Raw genomic sequence first — 22186 nt, forward strand, 5'->3', positions numbered from 1 at the left:
TGACGAGGCTTGTGTTTTCCTTGTCGTTTTGCGGTTGGCAAAACCACACTGACATAAGAAAGCAATTTCATTGACCGCAGTGATGCTCAAATTGCTCCCTGCGTTGGAAAGGATGTTCTCTGACATTTAAATCCTGGAAAAACAGAGTCTTTAAGGGACAAGGAAACTGTGAGCTAGTTAAGTGGGACTTTCCCCTTCTTTCTGGTGCAATGGAAGGCATTGACATGGCTGCATTGCCAACAAAACCCAAATTCTCTTTCTAGCTAACTAAACGCCTCTGGCTTGGCTACTAGATTCTTCTTCCCTAGCACTCTTTCAAATGTGTCCCTCTCTTTTCATAGGAAAGCCATCTGTAAGGCTGCATCTTTTGCCAAGGGGGACTGGAAAGTGCTCATTCATGTATTCTAATCCCTACTAGTACCGGGTGTGCTTGGCCACCAGCTCCCGGTCCAGCCTCAGCGTTGTGTGGGGTAGGTGTCACGCATCAAACTGAGGGTGACCCGGCCACGCCATTTGTGATGGTGTGTTTTATGACACGGGCTGATTAAGACTGCCTTTACATTTTTCACTCCCTAACCACGCCCACAACTGGAGCAGTTTTGGGTCTTCATCTTCATTTTTTATTAGTATTAATTCAATTTTATATCACCCTTTCTCCAAAGTTCCCAGGGTGGTTTACAACATTAAGAACATAATTTATACAGCTTAATCATAAAAACATAACACACAGCATAATAATACACAACATAATAGTAAAATAATCATAATAATAGCCCCCTCCCATTTAACAGACCATCAATTATTTAATGACCAAAGACCTGTGTAAAAAGGAATGTTTTTTCCGGCACAAAAAGGCATGTAATGATGGCACGAGGCGAGTCTCTCTGGGTTAGTGGTTATTGCAACTGCTGCAAGAGAATAAACTATTTCGCGCAGGGGCCATGTTAATCTTCTCTGTATCATTCCAGTTTTAGTATATGTGTTGCTGTCAAAAAAGGTTATTTATGTATGCCACTACTGTGGCTGGTGTTTTGTTAGCCCAAAAATGGAAAACGAGTGAGGTCCCAATTAAAGAAGAATGGCAACTTAAATTGATGGAATATGCCCAGCTTGTGGACCTAACATATAGAATAAAAGAACAGGGAGAACATAGGTTTAGAGAAGGTTGGAAAATGTTTATTGGATATATGGGGGGAATTGTGTACACTTGAAAACATTGGCAGCATTCAGATAAATTCAATGGTGTAAATAAGTTTTGATGGATGTAATAATGGAATGCTGAACGGTTTAGTTTACATAAAATACGCAGGGATTTATGTTATGCAAAATGAGCCACGGGAAAAGAAGAAGGGAAGTCATTGACATTTTAAGGTTGTTGAAATGAATATTCTAAAATGTAAAACAGAACATTTTAATTAAAAAATTATAGAAAATAAAGAGAATAAACTATTTTGCACCTAGCACAAAACTCTTGCAGGCCTCAGTGCCAGATTCAGACTGCCTATTTTTGTGTTTCTGACATTGCTGGCGTAAGTATGTGCACAATGCAGGAGATCACTGAAGGACCTGATCACAACTGCTGCGCTTGCTCATTTTCGCACGTTGTCAATCTGTGCAAGCGCTGACATTTAATAGAAGTGACACAAATTGAGCTATTGTTGTTAACCTTCATGCCTTCCGGATACTTCAGACTTCCTGAATGTCTCTACTTTCCCGCCATGGTAGGAGAAGAACAGCAGATGCCATGTCACTGTGCCTGTGAGCTATAACTGTACAGGAGAGGAGGAGGCGGGGAGCTATTGCCAGATGCCAATCTCTTAAAATGGCACTTTTTTTTGCAGAATGAAACCAATGAATAACCTCAATGATTATGGGAATTCCGATACAGCAGCTTGGAAGCTGGAGGCAAGGGGGGGTGGGAGAATAATTATACCCCAACCAAAGTATTCAGCTATGATTGCCTTGACATGGAGGTGAATATAGGTTGCTTAAAATAATAAACCCAAACAAAATGATAACTTAGTTGATGCTATGCCTTGAGTAGGCTTTCATTTTCTGCCAAATTCCACAGGTACATCCTTCAGCAATGATGCCTACAGCAGGAGGAGGAGTTTACAATCACTGAAATCAGCAAAGCCCAATGAAAAATTATAGGCTTGGTTTACCCTGATGCAGACCTATAACTCATCTTGTTCATCTCAAATATTTTAAATAGCAGAGACTTCTCTTTTGCCTGATTAAAGCACTCGGTGGCTAAGTACTACAGTCATGTGGATAATTGTCAAAAGACACCGGAGCCATTATTCAGTTTGTAGCATTTTGCTGAGATGTTCTTGAACCACGGAGCGCTTTTGCTTCGTTGAAAGTGCCTTTTACTTAAGAGGAAATGGCAGCAATTTACTCGAAGCGGACATGCAGCAAAGCTTGTGAAACCTGCAATGCCAGCAAGTTACTTCACAAATCGCAATCCCATTCCAACGTCACACTTTCACTGCGAGCAACTGTGCCAGCAGAAATGTTTAGTGTCATGGTGTACTAATTTTTGTCAACTAAAAAGATTGATGGCATATGTCTCTCTTCCCAAGGTATTTTGGGTTAATAACTTAGTGCCTACTGGCTTTTGAGAAATTCCAGCACTGCGTGTCATGAAAGGCCAGAACAAATATCTACAAAAGACATTTCTATCTTGCTTTAATAACTTACATGTTATTTAAGGCTGACACCAAAAAGACTGTGCGATGGCAGTAAGCTATCCCAAAAACTGCCTAGAAATCGACTCTGCTCTTACACTACTGGCATGACGAACAGTCTGTCCTGAAATTTAATGAGATGCTCATTTATGGCAGTCACTAAAGGAATGCCAAGAATATATTAACACCTTTAGATTGTATCCAGCTACAAAGGAGTTTAGGCTTTTTAGTTACGTCTTCACTGGACAGGCAAAGCAACAACAAAGTATTGCTATTTTCATTGCATGCAAACAAACACCTTTGGGCAGCTGTCTGATTAAAACAGTTAATTGAGTCCATTCTCTGTCTAGCCCTAAGAACTAGGTGACCATCTGTGTTTCTGTCTCTCCATAGATAAAATCAGATGCCTTTGAAAGAGGTTCTGCACAGTATAGAAAGTGTTTCTCACAGATATCATTGCTATAGAAGTGCAGTGTGCAACTGCCCCATTGTTGACCCTGATCGTTAACACAGGATGCAAGTGCAAAGCAGAAAGTGGGAAGTAATTATGTGATACATTACACTGTAATTCATACTGGAAGGTGGGAATAAACACAGAGATACTTTCACCAGTCTAGATTCTTCAGTTATTGTTCACAGCTCGCAACATTACATTGTTGCTGCCATTTTTGATGTGTGCAAAAAAGGAGTCAACACAGCCATAATAAGAAGTATTGATTTTCCTTCTTATAAGTTGAGAGATGGGAATCATGTTCCTATAGGTGTGCACAGCTTGTCCCTATAGATCTGTGCATAGACTGTCATGTGGTGCTCACAGGTGCCACTGCTTTCACCAGTAACTCCTACAGCAACCTCAAAACCGCTCAGTAAATAACCCTTAAGGAATCCACAGTGCACAAATGTCTGTTTCCTCTTCATGCTCAGTGTTAGAAACCGAGATATGAAAGCTAGGAGCTAAATGGCACCTTAAACCTAAGTTATGGGCGCAACAATGGCATGTCTAGGTGCGCTTTTTTGTAAGAATACAAAGCTGAAAATGAATGAACTGCAGCTAAAATATTATGTTCGTTTTTCACATGGACTAGTCCTTCCCTTGCCCACCCTCCTAATATTTTTAAGAGGGTCTCTTCTCCAGTTTTCAGAGAGTAGCTGGAAGTAGTGGGGGGGAGGAGGCAGAGAAAGGTACCCCTTTCCTTCCACTCTGCAGTTTTAATCTGAAATCTTAGGTGTACTGCGCTCAGAGCTCAGAAACTGCTCGCCCTAATGAAATTCCCTGTTGCAAAATGCGCCTAGAACAACGGGAGTTTCGAACACTGTTCCTGCTCAGTTCCTGTCTGCATGGGTTTGGCCTCAACTACATGACACATTTCCACCTAAAACAGTCCACATTTTATTGGATACCAGAATTGGACCTCTCCTCCCTTCTGTTTTGAGCAGAGGAGAGAGAGAGATCAAGACGGTGGCTGATTATTTGTTTCTTTCCCCCTCATTGATGGGAGACATGCCTACTCAATTTTGTGGTTGCCTCTTTTTTCCTTCTCTTTTAAACATGGCAGCCATTTTGTGGTATGCCACACCACCATAGCAGCCATGTTTTAACTGGCACCCATGTGGCTTCATTCCAAATTTCCCAGTGGTCCAAATAGGCTGACACCTCCTATTTTAGAATATATATATACATACGATGTGCAGAATTCAACTCAAGGACAAATATCTGCCTTCACAGCTTTATTTTTTAAAAAGAATCAAGCTTGAAGCTTCTTGGACAATGTCTGCTGGAACCCACCCCATGGCCAAAGCCAGAATGGGATGCAAAAGAATTTCCAGCAGTTGGGGTAGGGATTCAGTATCCTTCGTCGTGGTGAACTTCAAGCAACCAAGTCCAAAATGATTTAGGGCTTTAAAGGTCAATGCCAGCACCAAAATACACCACCGGCTAGTGTAACTGGTAAATATAGGTGTACTGTGTTGTAATTGCCTGGTGCCCGCCAATATCTGGATGGCTGTATTTTGCAATTTGAAGTTAAAGGCAGGCATGGTACTGGTTCAGCCTGAATGCCAGCCGTAAGTCTGTCCCGTTGGTAACAATGGAAGCAAAAGAGCCTAACTCTGGCTAGAGCAAGTACGATGACAACTACTATATTAGATTTTGCACTTTCAAACTCGAGTTTCCTATGATTTAACGGTTGGGTTTAGGAACTCTCCCATGTGGCTGCATTCCCTGTGTCCCCACAGTATATCTTCTTTGAGCCAACTTTTAATAGCAGCATCAAAAAGCAGCAATCCTTTTGAGCTGAGGGAAGGCTCAGAGTTTTAGGAAGCTGAGCTAGAGTTTTTAACAGAGAGGCATTTTTGTCCCTTGTACGCGCAACACTCTGTTAGGTTTCTCTAATCAACGTTATTGCTACAGGGCTTCCAAAAATGGAGACGAGTAGGGGGTTTATCCTGCCATCGAGTGTGAAGTGTTACAAATCACAGCTTGAAAATGGCTTGAGCCAGGCCTATAAAAATGTTTATATACAGTTAATCTTATATCAGCACCGAACCTCCGACTCAGCTGTTCAGATAAGGAATGCAAAATGAAAATTAGCCCGTCAGGGTCACGGCCGCATAGCTCTTCTCTGCAGACAGATTAGAACGCCGAGGAATAAGCTATGCCAGGAATCAAATTATAATGTGTAAACCTTGTCAAGCTTCCCTTAAGAATGCCATTTGCTCTGCAGTTTTTAAATCACACCACATTAACCTTCCAGCTCACACAACCTAAAGGGCTGTTGCAAAACAACAACGTATTTAAAGCCTTAAGTGGAGACAATTCCTTTAAAAAGTATTGGGAGACGACGGATTGAGTAAGGGAAAAGGTGAATAGCATTTTGGTCTTCTGATCAGTTAACTGTGCTCCATTACAAAAAAAAAAATCATTGGTTGGATCCAGACTTAGGGACCCCTGACCATTAAGTCCAGTTGTGGCCGATTCTGGGGTTGCGGTGCTCATCTCACTTTATTGGCCGAGGGAACGGGCATGCAGCTTCCAGGTTATGTGGCCAGCATGACTAAGCCGCTTCTGGTGAACCAGAGCAGTGCACGGAAATGCTGTTTACCTTCCCGCCAGAGCGGTACCTATTTACCTACTTGTACTTTGAGGTGCTTTCGAACTGCTAGGTTGGCGGAGCAGGGACCAAGCAATGGGAGCTCACCCCGTTGTGGGGATTCGAACCGCCGACCTTCTGATCAGCAAGTCCTAGGCTCTGTGGTTAAACCCACAGCGTAAAATAGACACACTCAAATCAATAGAACTGGTAATTTATGTCTGTTACTTAAATTTGTTAAGGTCTTGGGAATTGCAGCTCTCTGAGGGGTAAACTTCAGTTCCTAGGATTCTTTGGCAGAAAAATGTGTTTTAAATGTATGGGGTATACATAACCATCCAGACCTGCTCTCCCCCTCCTCTTTTTGCACAAAGTGAAATACTTGTTCACTTCTATTTTTAAGTAACTTTCATTACCAAGAGATACACAGTTCTTTAGGATCCATTGTTGGCTTGAAAATAGAATCACCAAGGTGGATACAGATCAGGCTTCCTCAACCTCGGCCCTCCAGATGTTTTGAGACTACAATTCCCATCATCCCTGACCACTGGTCCTACTAGCTAGGGATCATGGGAGTTGTAGCATCTGGAGGGCCAAGGTTGAGGATGCCTGATATAGATGGAAAATACAACAAGGAGGCCTCTGTTCCAATGGGAAGCTGGCAAATCTCGGACCAAGGCACAGTTTGGTTGCTAGGTACATCAGGAAACCAAGGGCAGTATGCAAGCAAACTGTAAGGATTACTGTTAGCTCAATTGGACTTTACCCTTCTCCCTCCTCTGTTCCCCTTCCCCTAAAATTCTCCCCAGCTAATTCTCCCCTGATCTCCTCGCTGGCCCAAATAGGACTAATTTAGCCAGCTAGCCCTGGTGATGATCTAATGTTTATTGGATGGATTTCCCCCCTAAATTGATTTTTGAATTCTGAATTTATTGTTGCTCACGTTTTATACTGTATTTTATGCTGGTTTTTTTGTTGCATCAATTAAGTGTTTTAAATTTGTTTTTAGCCGCCCTGAGCCGGCTAAATCCAAGCAAAAATTCTTGTGATGTCTGAGTGATTACAGTAAGTTAGCACAATGTTGAAAACCACCCTGAGTGCTGACATGTGGTTGGAGGGATGGGGGGGAAGCAAAGATGTATCACTTTGAAGTATCAGGCAACTGGACCTACAGTAGTTCTGCTGAACTTACCCTGGCATCTGTGACCTTGAACTCCCTTAGGATGTACTGCGGCATGTTGTACTCTGCCATGGGATCCACCACAAAGTACTGATACCTGGCTGAGCGCTCTGCTGGCCAATACTGGTGGCATTTTTCCTGCAAGGGGGGGAAATAAGACAATGCGTTTGTTTAGATTTCTATGCCAATCTGTCGTCTAAGGAGGTTGGAAAAATCACACTTACCGTACTTTTCCATATATAAGAGCAGGGGTTTTTTTTAAATTAAAAAACAATATTATAAATTGGGGGTCGACTTATACACAGATAGTGCATTGGGGGGGACATGTGATAGGTTTGGGTCGCGAGCCTGAGATTGTCAGTGGCTTGTCGGCGTGTTATTGGTGGCTGCGGCAAGGGCTGTTGATGATTGGGTGTCGCTGCGGCAATAGGGCGGGCTATCAGCGGCTTCTGGCGGCGAGGGGATGCACAATTGGTGGCTTTAGCGGTGCGTGCGAGGGGCAGCGTAGTTCATTGGGTGAGCTATTTCCTTCATTCCCCCCCCCCCGCTTCCCTGACTGGATAGTTTGTTGGTCAGTATGGTGTTCCGAGAGTCGTTTGGAGTTTGTTGAGAGAGCTAGTTAAGATCTGCTTCTGTTCTTGTATATACCTTGGGTTACGTACTTAATTCGTTCTGGAGGTCCGTTCTTAACCTGAAACTGTTCTTAACCTGAAGCACCACTTTAGCTAATGGAGCCTCCCACTGCTGCCGCGCCACCAGAGCACAATTTCTGTTCTCATCCTGAAGCAAATTTCTTAACCTGAAGCACTATTTCTGGGTTAGCGTAGTCTGTAACCTGAAGCGTATGTAACCTGAAGTGTATGTAACTCGAGGTACCACTGTAACTTGAAGTCTGCTGTAAATAATAAACACCTCTAAGTAACCAAGTTACTGGTAGCAGAAACTCCTTCCTGCAACTCATTGCTTCTGGAAGTCTGTGTATGCTCTGCTACGTTGAACTGGGTCTGGCTAAGATCCTGCAACAGGTTAAAGTTAGGGCCATTCTCCCCCCATTTTCTTAATTTGAAGTCCCCCAAAATAGGGGGCGCATTATACACAAAAAAATACAGTAGTTATCGAAGGTTTAGCATTTACCGGGGAATTACCCCCCCTTGAAAATGAGAGGACTTGCTTCTGAATAGACATGCACAAGCTTGCACAGTGAAATGTGCCGGGCGGCGGTGGAGGAAGCCACTTGGGGGTGGGGTCTCGGGAGTCTGCCTGCCTCCTCCCACTCAGCCGCCCTACAGCTGGGGAGGGGAAGCAGCGGGTGGACCGTTTGGGCAGTGCAGAGCCTGCGCGCATCAGAGACGTGTGTCTCGGGCGCGCTGCAGGCCCCGCAGTGAGTGCTGTCTGGCATTTTGGCACCCCCCTCAGTGGTAAAACCCGGGGTGGCCTGCCCCCACTACACCCCCTTCCTCCACCACTGGTGCCAGGTAAAGGTAAAGGGACCCCCTGACCATTAGGTCCAGTCGTGACTGACTCTGGGGTTGCGGCACTCATCTCACTTTATTGGCTGAGGGAGCCGATGTACAGCTTCCGGGTCATGTGGCCAGCATGACTAAGCCGCTTCTGGCAAACCAGAGCAGCGCATAGAAACACTGTTTACCTTCCCGCCTGAGCGGTACCTATTTATCTACTTGCACTTTGACGTGCTTTCGAACTGCTAGGTTGGCAGGAGCTGGGACTGAACAACGGGAGCTCACCCCATCACGGGGATTCGAACCGCCAACCTTCTGATCAGCAAGTCTGCACTGGTGCCAGGACAACCAAGCAAAAGCCCACCCTCCTCACTCTCTTCATTCAGCATCTGCTGCTGTTCTCCCTTGTTCCTCAAAGCTACCGCCAGTCACAGCTCTGCCATTAATTAACAAACTCAAGTACAGTCATACCTCGGGTTACAGACACTTCAGGTTGCATTTTTTGAGGGTTACAGACCCGTCGAAACCCGGAAGTACCAAAATGGGTTACTTCAGTGTTTCAGGGGTCGCGCATGTGCAGAAGCACTAAATCGCGCTTTGTGCATGCGCAGAAGCGCCAAATCACTACCCGCACATGTGCAGACACGCCACTGCGGATTGCGAACGTGCATCCCGCACGGATCACGTTCGCAACCCGAGCATCCACTGTACTTGAACTGTAGAAGCCTATGTATCTTCACTTCTCATCCTCATTCTGCCTTTACCGGGTTTGCTTGAAACAATTCTTTCTAGCTGCTGCCCATTTTGTTCTTCATGTTCACAGCTCCCTTCCTCTTTTATCTTGTCTCTTCTGATAGCTCTTGAACACCGTTGCCCTATGACTGCATTCATCTAAATTCTTTCCCCACTTGTCTCCAAGACTCTTCCCTCCTGATTGTGTTGTACACTAAAACTAACAAATGCTTTAGGTATGTGAAGCACTTGGATTTCCCTACTGATCCCATCCCAACTTTAACACCCATTAGGGTTAGCTCTTAAGGAGCTAACTTTTTAACAACAACCTCGGAAGGCCAGAAATGCAGAGCTTTTGCAAAATGCAGAGAAACTCGTGGTTCTTGCGTGGACTCCAGTTGCAAAAGTCTGAAGAGCCCATAGGATTTGGGGTGTGTCCAAATAGCAATGCACATGTTTTATGAGTGTATAATATTGCTCTTTTTGATAATGGATTCATTCGTCTGGCAAATGTCTGAGGAAGCAACATGATAATCAAATACACAGTTTAAGGCTGTGAACAAACTGCCAGAACTGCAAGAGACAGGAAAATAGGTACTGGGCAATAATAATAAAAAAAGACTTAAAATTAAATTATTACAAGACTGGCTTAAAATAATTGCATCTCTACAGTTAAGTGGCTTGGCATCTTTACTTCACATAACTCTTACAGAGTGGATGAAACACCTGTGTGTGTGTGTGTGTGTGTGTGTGTGTGTGCGCGCGCGCGCACGTGCTAAAGTTCTTAGAATTATATTTAGACAAGGAACTCTTAATTTTAAAGTACTGACACTGATACCAACATAGCAAAACAAAACATTTTGATATAAAACCAAAGTCTTCTGAAAACAAAACAACAATGTTCTTTTTAAAAGCACTTGAATATTTCCCAGCCAGCTGCAGAACTACTAATCTTTTCTCCAGCCATGTATAGAGCAGTTAATATTTACACAAATATTGTAGAGATTTATTAGCATTGCAAAATGATGTGAATTATTCGTTGACTTTCTCAGACCTATAGTTGAAAGAATTTCCTTTGAATGATCACTTGGCTACAGATTTTAAATATTTTAGAAAGAGCCAGCTCTTGTCGCTTTGTTCCAATGACCTAAATTTCAACCTGGTTCACAGCCTCTTGAATTTCCAGAGCTGGTGGCAACTTAGTCATAACTTTTTGATTCCTTTGACAAAGGAGATCCACCTGGTCTTTACTCATAGAACTAGAAGATGTTGCTGTACTTGAATATATGTGTCAGGGAACTGCCATTGGAGCCAGAGGCGGAAGGAAGGCTCCAGAGGGATGCCGGAGAGGGTCCCAGTAGGGAGAGAGGCAGCCCATCTGCTGGGGAAGGAAATCAGCGTAGCACCAGTGGAGAAGGGGGGCAGATGGGGGAATCGGCGAGGGGGCTCCAGGACTCCTCGCCGGAGACCAGCGGGGAGAGCACGGGTCCTCCGCTGCCCACACCCTCCTTGCGCAGAAGACTTCCGCGCAGGGAGAGTAGGAGGAGACTAGGCGTCAAAGAACTTCTTTGCTGGAAGAAGTTCAAGAAACGCCCACTGACGGATTCTGCCAGCGATTGAGACAGCCACGGGTGAGAGGCTGTCCAGACAGAAAGGGTTCACCCAGGTAACCTAGCCAGGAGTGGCGACAACTTACGCTCCAGCAACCCCTAGAACCATTACAATATGTTTTCTATGTTCTGAAAGTGGCAGGATTCTTGAGGGTAGGCATACCAGAAGCAAAGAATTCTTAAATGTCAGTCCTAAAATCCCAGTGCCTTGCAGAGAACACGGGGACCTAGTTCTCACAAACATCAGATAATGAGGTGGTAAACCTTTGTCTGGATTGCGCCACTTCTAAGACTGAATGCTCCTTCATTTATTTATTTTTAACAGAATATGTTCCACCCTAGCCTTTTCCCTGCCATGCCTAGTTTTAGGAATACAGTGGTACCTCTGGTTGTGAACGGGATCCGTTCCGGAGCCCCGTTCGCAACATGAGCAGAATGCAACCCACGTCTGCACATCTGCAGGTTGCGATTCGCTGCTTCTGCGCATGCGCGTGATGTCATTTTGAGCGTCTGCGCATGCGCGAGCGGCAAAACCCGGAAGTTACCCTTTCTGGTACTTCTGGGTCACTGCGGGACGCAACCTGAAAAGATTTAACCTGAAGCAAATGTAACAAGAGGTATGACTGTACATGCATGTTCATGGGGAAGCAGTCCAGGATGTGAGCCTTCGCCTGCAGACTAAAGAAGTGATGCAGTTAAGAAAAAATACAGACACCTTATCTGATGTTTGTGAGAACTAAGCCACAGGGGCTTGGACTAGTTGACCCTATGGGTTGACTCTACACTTCAGACCATATCCAATAATCCCCTGTCGTTATATTGCAGGAGAAGCTCTATAGTCACTGGCTAGGTGCTTTTCAAGGAAAGTCACCCTCCATTATTAATTTTTTCATTGAGGAACCTGGAAACAATGTTTAAGAACTAATGCTCTCTATAAACCTTGGCCTATATTCTTGACATGATTGGGAGCTACAGGAAATGCCGCTCCCCAGATCGTATGTTGATGTTGTATGTATATGAAGACATGCTAGTTACATACATTTGTAGGTTTTTATTATGTGTGTCCTTGAGGATTAGCTTCCTTCCCATTATGCCTAGTGAAGACTATTGCCTAGATACCAATAATAGTTGGTCCGGTGTAAGTAATTGCTCTTTTGAATCACTTGCTCTTGCTGCACATCCTATGCCAAACCAATTTTTGACATTGACTGTCTGGAAATGTGCCATATACTTACTCTGCCCATTTCTCGCAGTTTAGTAAGCATGACTACGATGGTTGAATTGTGCTCCCAAAGCATTCTCCAGAAATCTTCCGTTGTTTCTGCCAAAGGTCCCTGTGTAGCGATATAGGCTTTTTGTTGCCTAAGTTTAAAATATAAGGGCAAACATTTACCAATCCAAGCAAGTCAAAGACTCTCTTGTTGAATGTAAACATACTGCTGAACCATCAACTCTAAGCCATGTACAGCTGTAAATTATTGAACGTAAGCACATTAAAAACATATTAAAGATTGTTTAATCAAACAATAGCATTGTTTTGTTTTTTGGAAGTTTGTGGAAGAAATTGCACTGTTAATATTGTGATTTATGGCTTTATCTTATTTAAATTTTAATGCAAGTCTAATAGCTCAATTTTGTGAGTTGCAAAAAGCACTTAGGAAACACTTAGTGGTAAAGTTCCATTTTTGCATTCAAGGCTGGCTGTCATACAGTCTATTGAGCTTATGACTTATGCTTCCAAAGCACTTTTTTTTTTTTTTGTTAACTCTTCTAATGATGCAAAAGTATCGGGAAAAGTTTTGAAGTCATGAAAAAAGGTGGGAATGTGGCAAGCTGGTTCATTTTCCAAGAAACATGGCCACACTTTCCCCTTCTACAAGTAGAAATCTGCTATTTGCCCACAAAGGCTCAGTCCACACATTTAGTATCTGCATAGTATCTTAAATAACCAGCTGCCAGAGTCCTACTGTTTGTAACTGTGCTGCATTTCTGTACCATCTGTTTGCTGCTTTACTGCCAGCATTTGAGAACAGTGAACTGAAACTTCCATATGTTAGTATCTTAACATGTATTATAGGAAAATCAATCTGTTATTGCTGTGACTTCCCATTTTCAGAAGCAGGCACGTGATAATCAAGTAAAACTCTACATGACAGCAGTTTGGGGGAAAAGCCCTGTCGGTATTTTCCCTTTGTGACAGGGAACTCTTTGCAGTGCCTGCTCTGTCTGCATTGCTCTGGCAGTGATAGGAAAAGATCTAGGCAGAGTATATCTGTTTTCTCCAATAGCATTAGCCTTACTGATAAGGGAACGATGCTGAAATGCAATGCAGAGAAAAAGCAACTCTCCCTATGAGAACAGACATGTGACTTCGCTGACTGGTACAAGTAAGGTAAAGGAACCTGGACGGTTAAGTCCAGTCAAAGATGACTATGGGGTTGTGGCGCTCATCTCGCTTTGAGGCCGAGGGAGCCGGTGTTTGTCCACAGACCACTTTCCAGGTGATGTGGCCAGCATGGCTAAACCGCTTCTGGTGCAACGGAACACTGTGACAGAAATCAGAGTGCATGGAAACACCGTTTACTTTCCCGCCACAGTGGTATCTATTTATCTGCTTGCACTGGTGTGCTTTCAAACTGCTAGGTTGGCAGGAGCTGGGACAGAGCAACGGGAGCTCACTCCATTGTGGGGATTCAAACCGCTGACCTTCCGATTGGCAAGCCCAAGAGGCTCAGTGGTTTAGACCACAGCGCCACCCGCATCCCTCTACTGGCACAGGAAGAAACCATGGTACTACAGTGACTGCCACAATAGCAAGAAGAAACAGCTGCGTAGCACTTTGGGTTGGGTCCAACTGTGTTAGAGCAGACCCACTGAAAATGACCCACTTCTGTCGGTCGATAAAAACTTACTGAATTTGGAAAAAAGAGCCTTTTTTATTTTACCACACAGAAAAACACTGCCTTTTAGTACCTGTATCCATCGATAAAGCTGGCATTGATATAATCAGACCCTTCTACCCCTCGAATAGGCTGCAAACATATCCTTGTGGATTCATATGGCATAATATTAACAAGGCGATTTTTAAATTTATTACATGGAAGATTGGCACTGATGAATCTTGAAGTGTGAGCTTTAGAGCTGGCTAGCCGCTGTGGAAAGAGAGAAAGAGCATAATTTTGCAATTTAATCAGACCAAACCTTCTTATACAGATAATTTCCTATTACTTCTTCACACGGCACATTGTTAAACTATGGAACATGCTATCACAGGATGTTGCGGTGTTCCTGACTTGGAAGGCTTTGAAAGGGGGTTAGAGAAATGAATGGAGAATAAGGCGATGTCGAATGCTACTAGCCAATGTGGATATGTACTAGCTTCAGGAGGTATGCTCCCAAACCCTTTGCTGGGGCTGGGGAGTGAGAGGGGCTATTGCAACCTGTGCGCTTCAAACAGGAATCAGGTTAGCCATTGTGAGAACAGAATACTGGACTAGACAGGCCTTTGCTCTGATACTGTGGGGGGCATTCTTGTGTCCTCGTCCAATTGTTTGTTGAATCTCACATGCAAAAAAATTACATGTTTCAGAACCCTGCTTTAATGCAACACTAACTCTTTAGAAAACAAACTTATAAAGGTATATTTGGGGCTACTTTTGAAGGTGACCCGGAAACTGCAATTAATCCAGAATGCGGCAGCTAGACTGGTGACTGAGAGTGGCCGCCGGGACCACATAACGCCGGTCCTGAGAGATCTGCATTGGCTCCCAGTACGTTTCCGAGCACAATTCAAGTGTTGGTGCTGACCTTTAAAGCCCTAAACGGCTTTGGTCCTGTATACCTGAAGGAGCATCTCCACCCCCATCATTCAGCCTGGACACTGAGATCCAGCGCCAAGGGCCTTCTGGTGGTTCCCTCATTGCAAGAAGTGAGGTTACAGGGAACCAGGCAGAGGGCCTTCTCGGTAGTGGCCCCCGCCCTGTGGAATGCCCTCCCATCAGATGTCAAGGAAATAAGCAGCTATCCTATTTTTAAAAGACATCTGAAGGCAGCCCTGTTTAGGGAAGTTTTTAATGTTTAATGCTGTATTGTTTTTAACACTTGATTGGGAGCTGCCCAGAGTGGCCGGGGAAACTCAGCCAGATGGGCAGGGTATAAATAATAACTTATTATTATTACACCCCCTAGCAGAACGACTAGAATTTAGACTCTGTTGCTAATCCTTCATAGGGAAATCTACCAAAGCACACAAACTCACCCTAGACCCATTTGGAATCAAGTCTAACTTCCCCCATCGCACCCTGGTGTAACAGTTTTCAATGTAAAACTGTGCGGGAAACCCCCGTTACGTACCTTAAATTCCAGTTCCATTCCTGTGACATTCTCTCCTGCTTCTATCTGTGTCAGCTTCTGAATATATGCATACAGGTTTCTGGCTGGCACTTCGGTATTTCCACATGTCACTGCTTCAAGCAGTGCATCGTGGATAAAGATGTATTGGTCCTCTGTTTGAACCATGTAATTCCTCTGGGCTCTCATTAGTGTTACGTGGCCATAAATATCTACAGTCTTTTCATGCTTTATTCTCTCCAGCATGGCATCTATTACAATGAAACAGCCGGTCCTGCCAACTCCAGCACTAGGGGGAAGAAAAACAAAACACAAGATACGTGTAAGCGATAGAAACATTACGGTACGACATTTCTTGACATACTGTCATGGCAACATACATCATTGCAATTGATCCCGCTTTCCAGTGCCTTTTTCAGTAAAGACAAAAAAAGGAAAAGAAAAAAGCAAGGTGCTCATATCTTGATACAAGTGCTGTGTTTGTAAAAATTGACCACCATGGGCAGTTTTTTTCCTTCCCCACATTGGTAAGTACCACCACAAAAAAGCATTACTGCTTCCTAACATACATGCTGGTTCTGCTCATTTTTAGGGTATTTTTTGATAACCAGGTCCCCTTCTCAAATTACCTCAGTCAAGCGAGAATCATTTCCCTGTGATGAAAATCTGGGTTGGAAAGTTCCTTGAAATTCAACCCATTCACCTCGTTCCAGCATGCAGTTGCTCATGGCACTACTGTTGAATCTTGTCAAAAAGAAGCATCTCCCAATACTATGGAAGCACTATGGGGAAAGCCCTTTGCTTGCAAGTGGCAATGAGTCATAGAATAATAGAACTGTAGAATTGGAAGGATGTAGAAAGCTGCAGAATTTTCCCAGGATGAAGAGGAACCAGCTGTAAGCACTCTTTGCATTTGGTCAGTCAAGCAGCTACAAATACACCTAACAGTAATCTCATCCAGCCCACATTTTACCAGCTTCTCTGCAAGAATATTATGGGGGACTTTGTCAAAAGCTGTACTCAGATCAAGATACACGATGTCCACAGCATTCCCCTTGTAGTGCTGTCAGGGGAGAGAGAGAGAGAGAGAGAGATTCGCCTGGCATGACTTGTTTTTGAGAAACTCATGCTGGGTCTTAGTAACCACAGCATCCTTTTCTAAGTGCTTAAAGACCAACTGTTTAGTTAACTTGTTCGAGGACCTTTCCTGGTCCTGATGTCAAGCTGACTGGTTGGTACTGTCATATGTGTGTCATACGTGTGGAGAAAAACCTTAAACACATTGCAGAGTTCAGCAGAGCTCCCCAAAATAGACCAGAGGCAATATTACTTCATTCAGCAAAGCTTTACTTGTGCTGAAGGCAAATGAACGTAATGGTTATCAAATCCAATACAATCAGGATTGGCTCAGTCCATACAAAAATCTAGTTGCAGCACTTATTATAACTTAACTCATAATAAGACTAAACCTTAACACTAAAGCATCCTATGTACAGAAACATCACACCAGAAGAAAGAGAGAGAAAGAGAGAAAAAAGTAAAACTCAGGCTCCTTCTGGCCTATATTTATAGTCAGCATGACTCCGCAGAAAGCAGCTTCCCAGAAGGTATAACCCAAACAATCATTAACCCTCCTGCCTCTGCTTCTCTCACACAGAGAAGCTTCTAGTAGCTTCTAGAATTAATCAGAATAGGAAAGAATAGGAAAGATTTTTCCACATGAGATCAAAACTTTATGCACTAAGAAATGCAAACTGACAGATGCTTCTCTCTGCCCCCCTCCTTTTAAAGATGGGGACAACCTCCAGTCTGTAGGGACCTCCCATGCTGCAGGTTACGAATGCTGCAGGTTGCAGACATGCCTCCATCACGGATTATGGCCACAACCTGAGGTTCCACTGTACTCTCAATCTGCCTTTCATGTTGTGGATTTCTTCACAAGTGTACACATCCTTTACATATAATGCGTCTCACCTTCCCTTCCTGTTTGGTCGACTCCTTCTTAACAGATTATTCCCCTCATTTCTACATTCCAGTCAGAAGTCTCATCCTACTAGGTGTCAGTAGTGTCTATTAGGTCCTATTTGCTACCCTATATTAAGAGCTCAGATTGGTCTTGCTTGTTTCCCATACTCTGTGCATGAGTACAGAGACAACTGAAACCATGAGTCATTCTCTCCAGCTGCTTCCTTCTTGCAGTTTCCTGCCCTTTAGCAGGTTTCTGGAGCACCACCTCAGTTTCCTGTGCCTCAGTGAAGCTATTCTCCACGGTAATATTGTTTCCATCCCACTAAGGATTTAGTTTTACACTAATTGGTATATTAGTGTATTTTCCACCTTACCACACATTGCAGGTTTTACTCCAATTAACTAAATAAAACCTAAAGAGACTGAAATATTTGATTCACACTACTGCTGTTGTCCGACACTGCAACAATTGCTTCCTGGGCTCAGGGCATGTATTTGGTGCCCTGAGCACTGGGCCTTTTTTAATCTTTCATGAGATTCAGTTCCATGAAAATCTTGACAAGGGGTGAAAATAAATATGTGTTTGAGAGACTGGGAGAAATGAGGAATATCTGAAAAGACGCTACATAGACACAACATCACCAGGCAAAGAGCTGAAACCAGGATCACATGATCCATGATACTCCCAGGGGCTCTCCAATCACCTTTGTTAGTTGACTTCCCTGCAACATGCTTGAGGCTGAAATCCATGGCACAGGAATGTGGCTTTATTACAATTTTCTTCAAAAGTGGCCAATTTAAATCCCACTTTTTATTAAAGTAGGAAAAGCATCTTTTGTATCTGTGATAATAACATCCCTTAAACCAGCTAAATCTCCAAAGACAAGACAAAAATATCTGATGTCCTTTTGTTAATGACTTCTAAAAAGAAAGATTTTTCTCCTAACTATATACAAGAAAGCCCACTGACATTTAGTTCAATCAAGAGTGATCAGCCTGCAGTATTGCTTTGTTAACTAAATTAGATAAAGGAATTAATTTGTCTTTTATTTATATGTGAAATAATAATAATAATAATAATAATAATAATAATAATAATATATTTATACCCCGCCCATCTGGCTCGGCTTCCCCAGCCACTCTGGGTGGCTTCCAACAGAATATTAAAATACAATAGTCTATTAAACATTAAAAGCTTCCCTAAAGAGGGCTGCCTTCAGATTTCTTCTAAAAGTCTGGTAGTTGTTTTTCTCTTTTACATCTGGTGGGAGGGCGTTCCACAGGGCGGGTGTTACATATACATGTTACATATACATTTTTGTCAGAACCAGCAAGGTCAACTAAGCAACCCACATTTCTCTTATCTAGCGCATTATTCTTGGATTCTATTATTAAACGCTTGTTTGGGTCGTTTCCCCCCCCCCCCCATCACTGTTGTGATGTGCATGAGTTAAACTGAAGGATTAGAATTCTAAAAGAGTAGGAAAGTCTCTTTGATCTTGCAGAGCTGAGCTTGGTGGTATGGTGATAATAACTGATGTGCATTTTGCTTCCCTCCCTAACTCATTTCTATAGCGCTGAATCCCAAACATGGCATGAACAGTACAGCTGATAAGCAATCTGTGGGTTATCTAAGCCTTTCCTTGTCTGAGTTGCCAAGCACTGTTCCTTCAAAAGGAACAAACTAAGCCCAAAGCAGTTAAGTTTGTTACGTTTAGCCGGAAAATCTTAGAGCAAAAGAGGGGGCAGGGGGAGATCTGCCTTACCAAATGCTAAACTCTATGGAAGGGGTAGCCTATGTACGGCCCTCCAAATGTTCAGGCACCCCAACTCCCATCAGCCCCATCCAGCATGGTGAATGGTCAAGGATAATGGGAGGTGTAGTCCAAATTGGGTACCAATGCTCTGTGGTCTAAATTTTAAAAACATGCTGATGGCAGTTTTCAAGAGCTGTCAGAATGTGTTTTGCATGTGCACAAGCAGTTATAATCCTTTAGTAAAATATAAAAAATGACTTATGCTATGGATGTTTTGGTCTTATCTCATATTTGAAAGCAGGTAACATTATGCATGTATAAGTGTATAGGGGGTATGTCTATATGTATGTATGTATGCCTGTGTGCCTGTGTGTGTGTACATTGTTTTTTGCTTATGCTATGGCCTATAGCAGTGGTGGGGAACCTCCAGCCTGTAGACCAGTTTGGACTGCAAGGCTGTTTTTTAAACACCATGTCCGCTAGTTGATCAGCTGACATAATTCTGATGGGTGGGTTATGTCAGCTGATAGGCAGGGGGAATAAGTCCTGCTAAATTTGGCGGGATTGAATGAAAACCCCTTCCTGATACATGAAAGGGATTTGCATTCAACTCCTTGCTAAAATGAAGGGAGGCCTTCATTTTAGCAGGAGGTTCCATGCAAACCCCTTGTGATCTGGAAAGGATCTGCATTGAAACCCCTGTAAAATCAAACATTTTCTCTCTCCATTTTAGTGAGCATTAGGACTTTGATGCACCAAATCACCTGATATCGGGAGACTGTGAGGACAAGCCTGGTAAATTCCTGGTCCACAGAACCAAAAAAGTTCCCCACCCTTGTTCTATAGAATAGGAATGAAAAGTTCATTTGATCAGCTTTCTCTGAAGTATTTAGAGCTTCACAGGACTCTTCATTCTGTCTGGTGAAGAGTTCTATGAAGCTCAAAAGTTTGCATGCCTCTACCACACAAGTTTTGCATCACTTTTGGAAATTAATCTGGCAACTTGAAGGAAAAAAAGTTCCAAACATGATAATGCCTCATGCATATTGTTTGAATGGAGCCAAGGCTGTTCTCAGGACGGGGGCTTAGGTAATGAATGTTAGCAGCACGTCTACTCAGAAGCTAGTTCCACTGTGTTCAATATAGCAAAGCCCTACAAATGTGAATACGCCATTGCAGCTGCGGCCAAACAGTTATTCTACTTCTTGTAACAACTTCCTTTCGTTCCCTTTACTCAATAAGACTGCTACCAAACTCTAACAGTGTGTGTGTGTGTGTGTGTGTGTGTGTGTAATCTTTTTATTTCAGTTAGCAACAGAAATTGCAGTGTTTACAAGCCAAAAGACTATGCAATCCATTAAACAAGCATGCCTACTAGGAAATTGTTATTGCTTCAGTGCTATCATTCATCCAGTTCCAACATTTGTTTTCAATATCTGCAAACACAACTGAGTCAGTCCTGTGAGTTGAAATATGCTTAATGTCCCATGATGTGATACAGCTACAGTATGCAGAAAAGGGAAATTAAGAGGCATTCGGGGGCCATTCCATACTGAAGGCATTGTGTGGTTGTGCTTAGAGATTGGCTTTTCTGATTAATTTGTTGCTATCACAGTGCTGACCCTTAACTGATATTTCAGTGATCTGGCAAGGGAAGCCATTGTAATTATGAGATTTCACAGGCCATTTATTTGGAAGAACAAAGATATTAAAATATGGGCCAAAAATCATTTAGGACATATTTGACATATATCAGGGGATAATCCGATTGAATATTGCGGCTTTGGAATATATAGAGACTGCCACTTATGAGGTTCAAGTACATAAAGCAACTGTGATAAAAACAGAACGAAACAAAAAAAGCTGATGGAAAGGTACAGAGTTTATGGAGAAGTTATATGGTAAATTAAATGACAGTGCCAAAAACAAAAACAGAGCAATTTTGCTAGGAAGATTATTGTGATCAGAAAACAAACTGCACCATTTTTACACAAAAACAGCGTACTCACAGTAGCTCCTGTGCTGTACACACTCAAAGTATTAGAGTTTTATAGGGATACCTTGGGTTAAATACTTAATTCGTTCCGGAGGTCCGTTCTTAACCTGAAACTGTTCTTAACCTGAAGCACCACTTTAGCTAATGGGGCCTCCTGCTGCTGCCACGCCGCTGGAGCACAATTTCTGTTCTCATCCTGAAGCAAAGCTTTTAACCTGAAGCACTATTTCTGGGTTAGCATAACCTGAAGCGTATGTAACCTGAAGCATATGTAACCCGAGGTACCACTGTATTCATTCAAATTAAGTAACAATGTTACTGTGAAGATAACCTGCACCATAAGCTACCTGGAACTTACTGAAGAAAGGGGAGGTGGGATACAAGCAGGGCTTTTTTCAGCCTGAACTCACTGGAACTCAATTCCGGCACCTCTCAAGTGGGCGCCATTGCCATTATAAGAGAACAAGGGAGGCGCTCATGGTGAGTTCCGGCACCTCTTTTTCTTGAAAAATAGCACTGCATACAAATATTTATGTTCATATTCACTATACTTATATCCAGTGCTTTTCTAAGAATGAAGCTCTTTGGGTGCTAGTACAAAATGGCTGCCATGAACACCAATAAAAAAAGGCATCAGTACTCTGTACTGGTAAGTACCATCACAAAAGCACTGCTTTTATTATAACATTCTTCAGTTGGTGCTGACCTTTAAAGCCCTAAACGGCCTCAGTATACCTGTATACTGTATACCAGTATACCTGAAGGAGTGTCTCCATACCCCATCGTTCTGCCCGGACACTGAGGTCCAGCACCGAGGGCCTTCTGGCGGTTCCCTCACTGTGAGAAGCGAAGTTACAGGGAACCAGGCAAAGGGCCTTCTCGGTAATGGAACCCGCCCTGTGGAACGCCTTCCCATCAGATGTCAAGGAAATAAACAACTATCTGACTTTTAGAAGACATCTGAAGGCAGCCCTGTTTAGGGAAGTTTTTAATGTTGATGAATCATTGTATTTTAATATTCTGCTGGAAGCTGTCCAGAGTGGCTGGGGAAACCCAGCCAGATGGGTGGGATATTATTATTATTATTATTATTAAACTCAAAGTGGCATACATGAGATTCCTAGGCAGTATCCTGTCCAGACACTGCTTAGCTTCAGCAAGGTGGTTGTGTCATGTGCCCTCAGACCAAAGTAACAGGAACGATACATAGATTGGAAGTCTGATGGTGGAGGCAAGGACTGGTAGGCTGCTGGTGACAGAGTTATGGTTGACACAGATTCTTAGCATTAAAATATGGAGCTGTCAAGTGGCGCTGCTGCCTTATTGCCCAATGCTATTTTATCATTCCATTGAA

The 22186-nt window shown here is 43.1% G+C and overlaps 1 protein-coding gene across 43 annotated transcripts in view; it reads right to left on the minus strand.

The window, feature by feature from the left end:
* Positions 1-22186, minus strand: part of PTPRD (protein tyrosine phosphatase receptor type D) — a 1143290-nt gene that overhangs the window by 6339 nt on the left and 1114765 nt on the right. For all 43 annotated transcript variants that reach the window (XM_083592691.1, XM_083592680.1, XM_083592685.1 and 40 more), the window contains 4 exons: positions 15115-15400; positions 13735-13913; positions 11997-12123; positions 6972-7097 (listed from right to left, as the gene is read on the minus strand). In XM_083592691.1, the coding sequence (XP_083448817.1) occupies positions 6972-7097; positions 11997-12123; positions 13735-13913; positions 15115-15400 (718 nt within the window). The remainder of the gene's footprint in view (positions 1-6971; positions 7098-11996; positions 12124-13734; positions 13914-15114; positions 15401-22186) is intronic.

This window comes from Podarcis filfolensis (assembly GCF_964270895.1).
Source record: "Podarcis filfolensis genome assembly, chromosome: 17".
In the NCBI taxonomy this organism is placed as follows: domain Eukaryota; kingdom Metazoa; phylum Chordata; class Lepidosauria; order Squamata; family Lacertidae; genus Podarcis; species Podarcis filfolensis.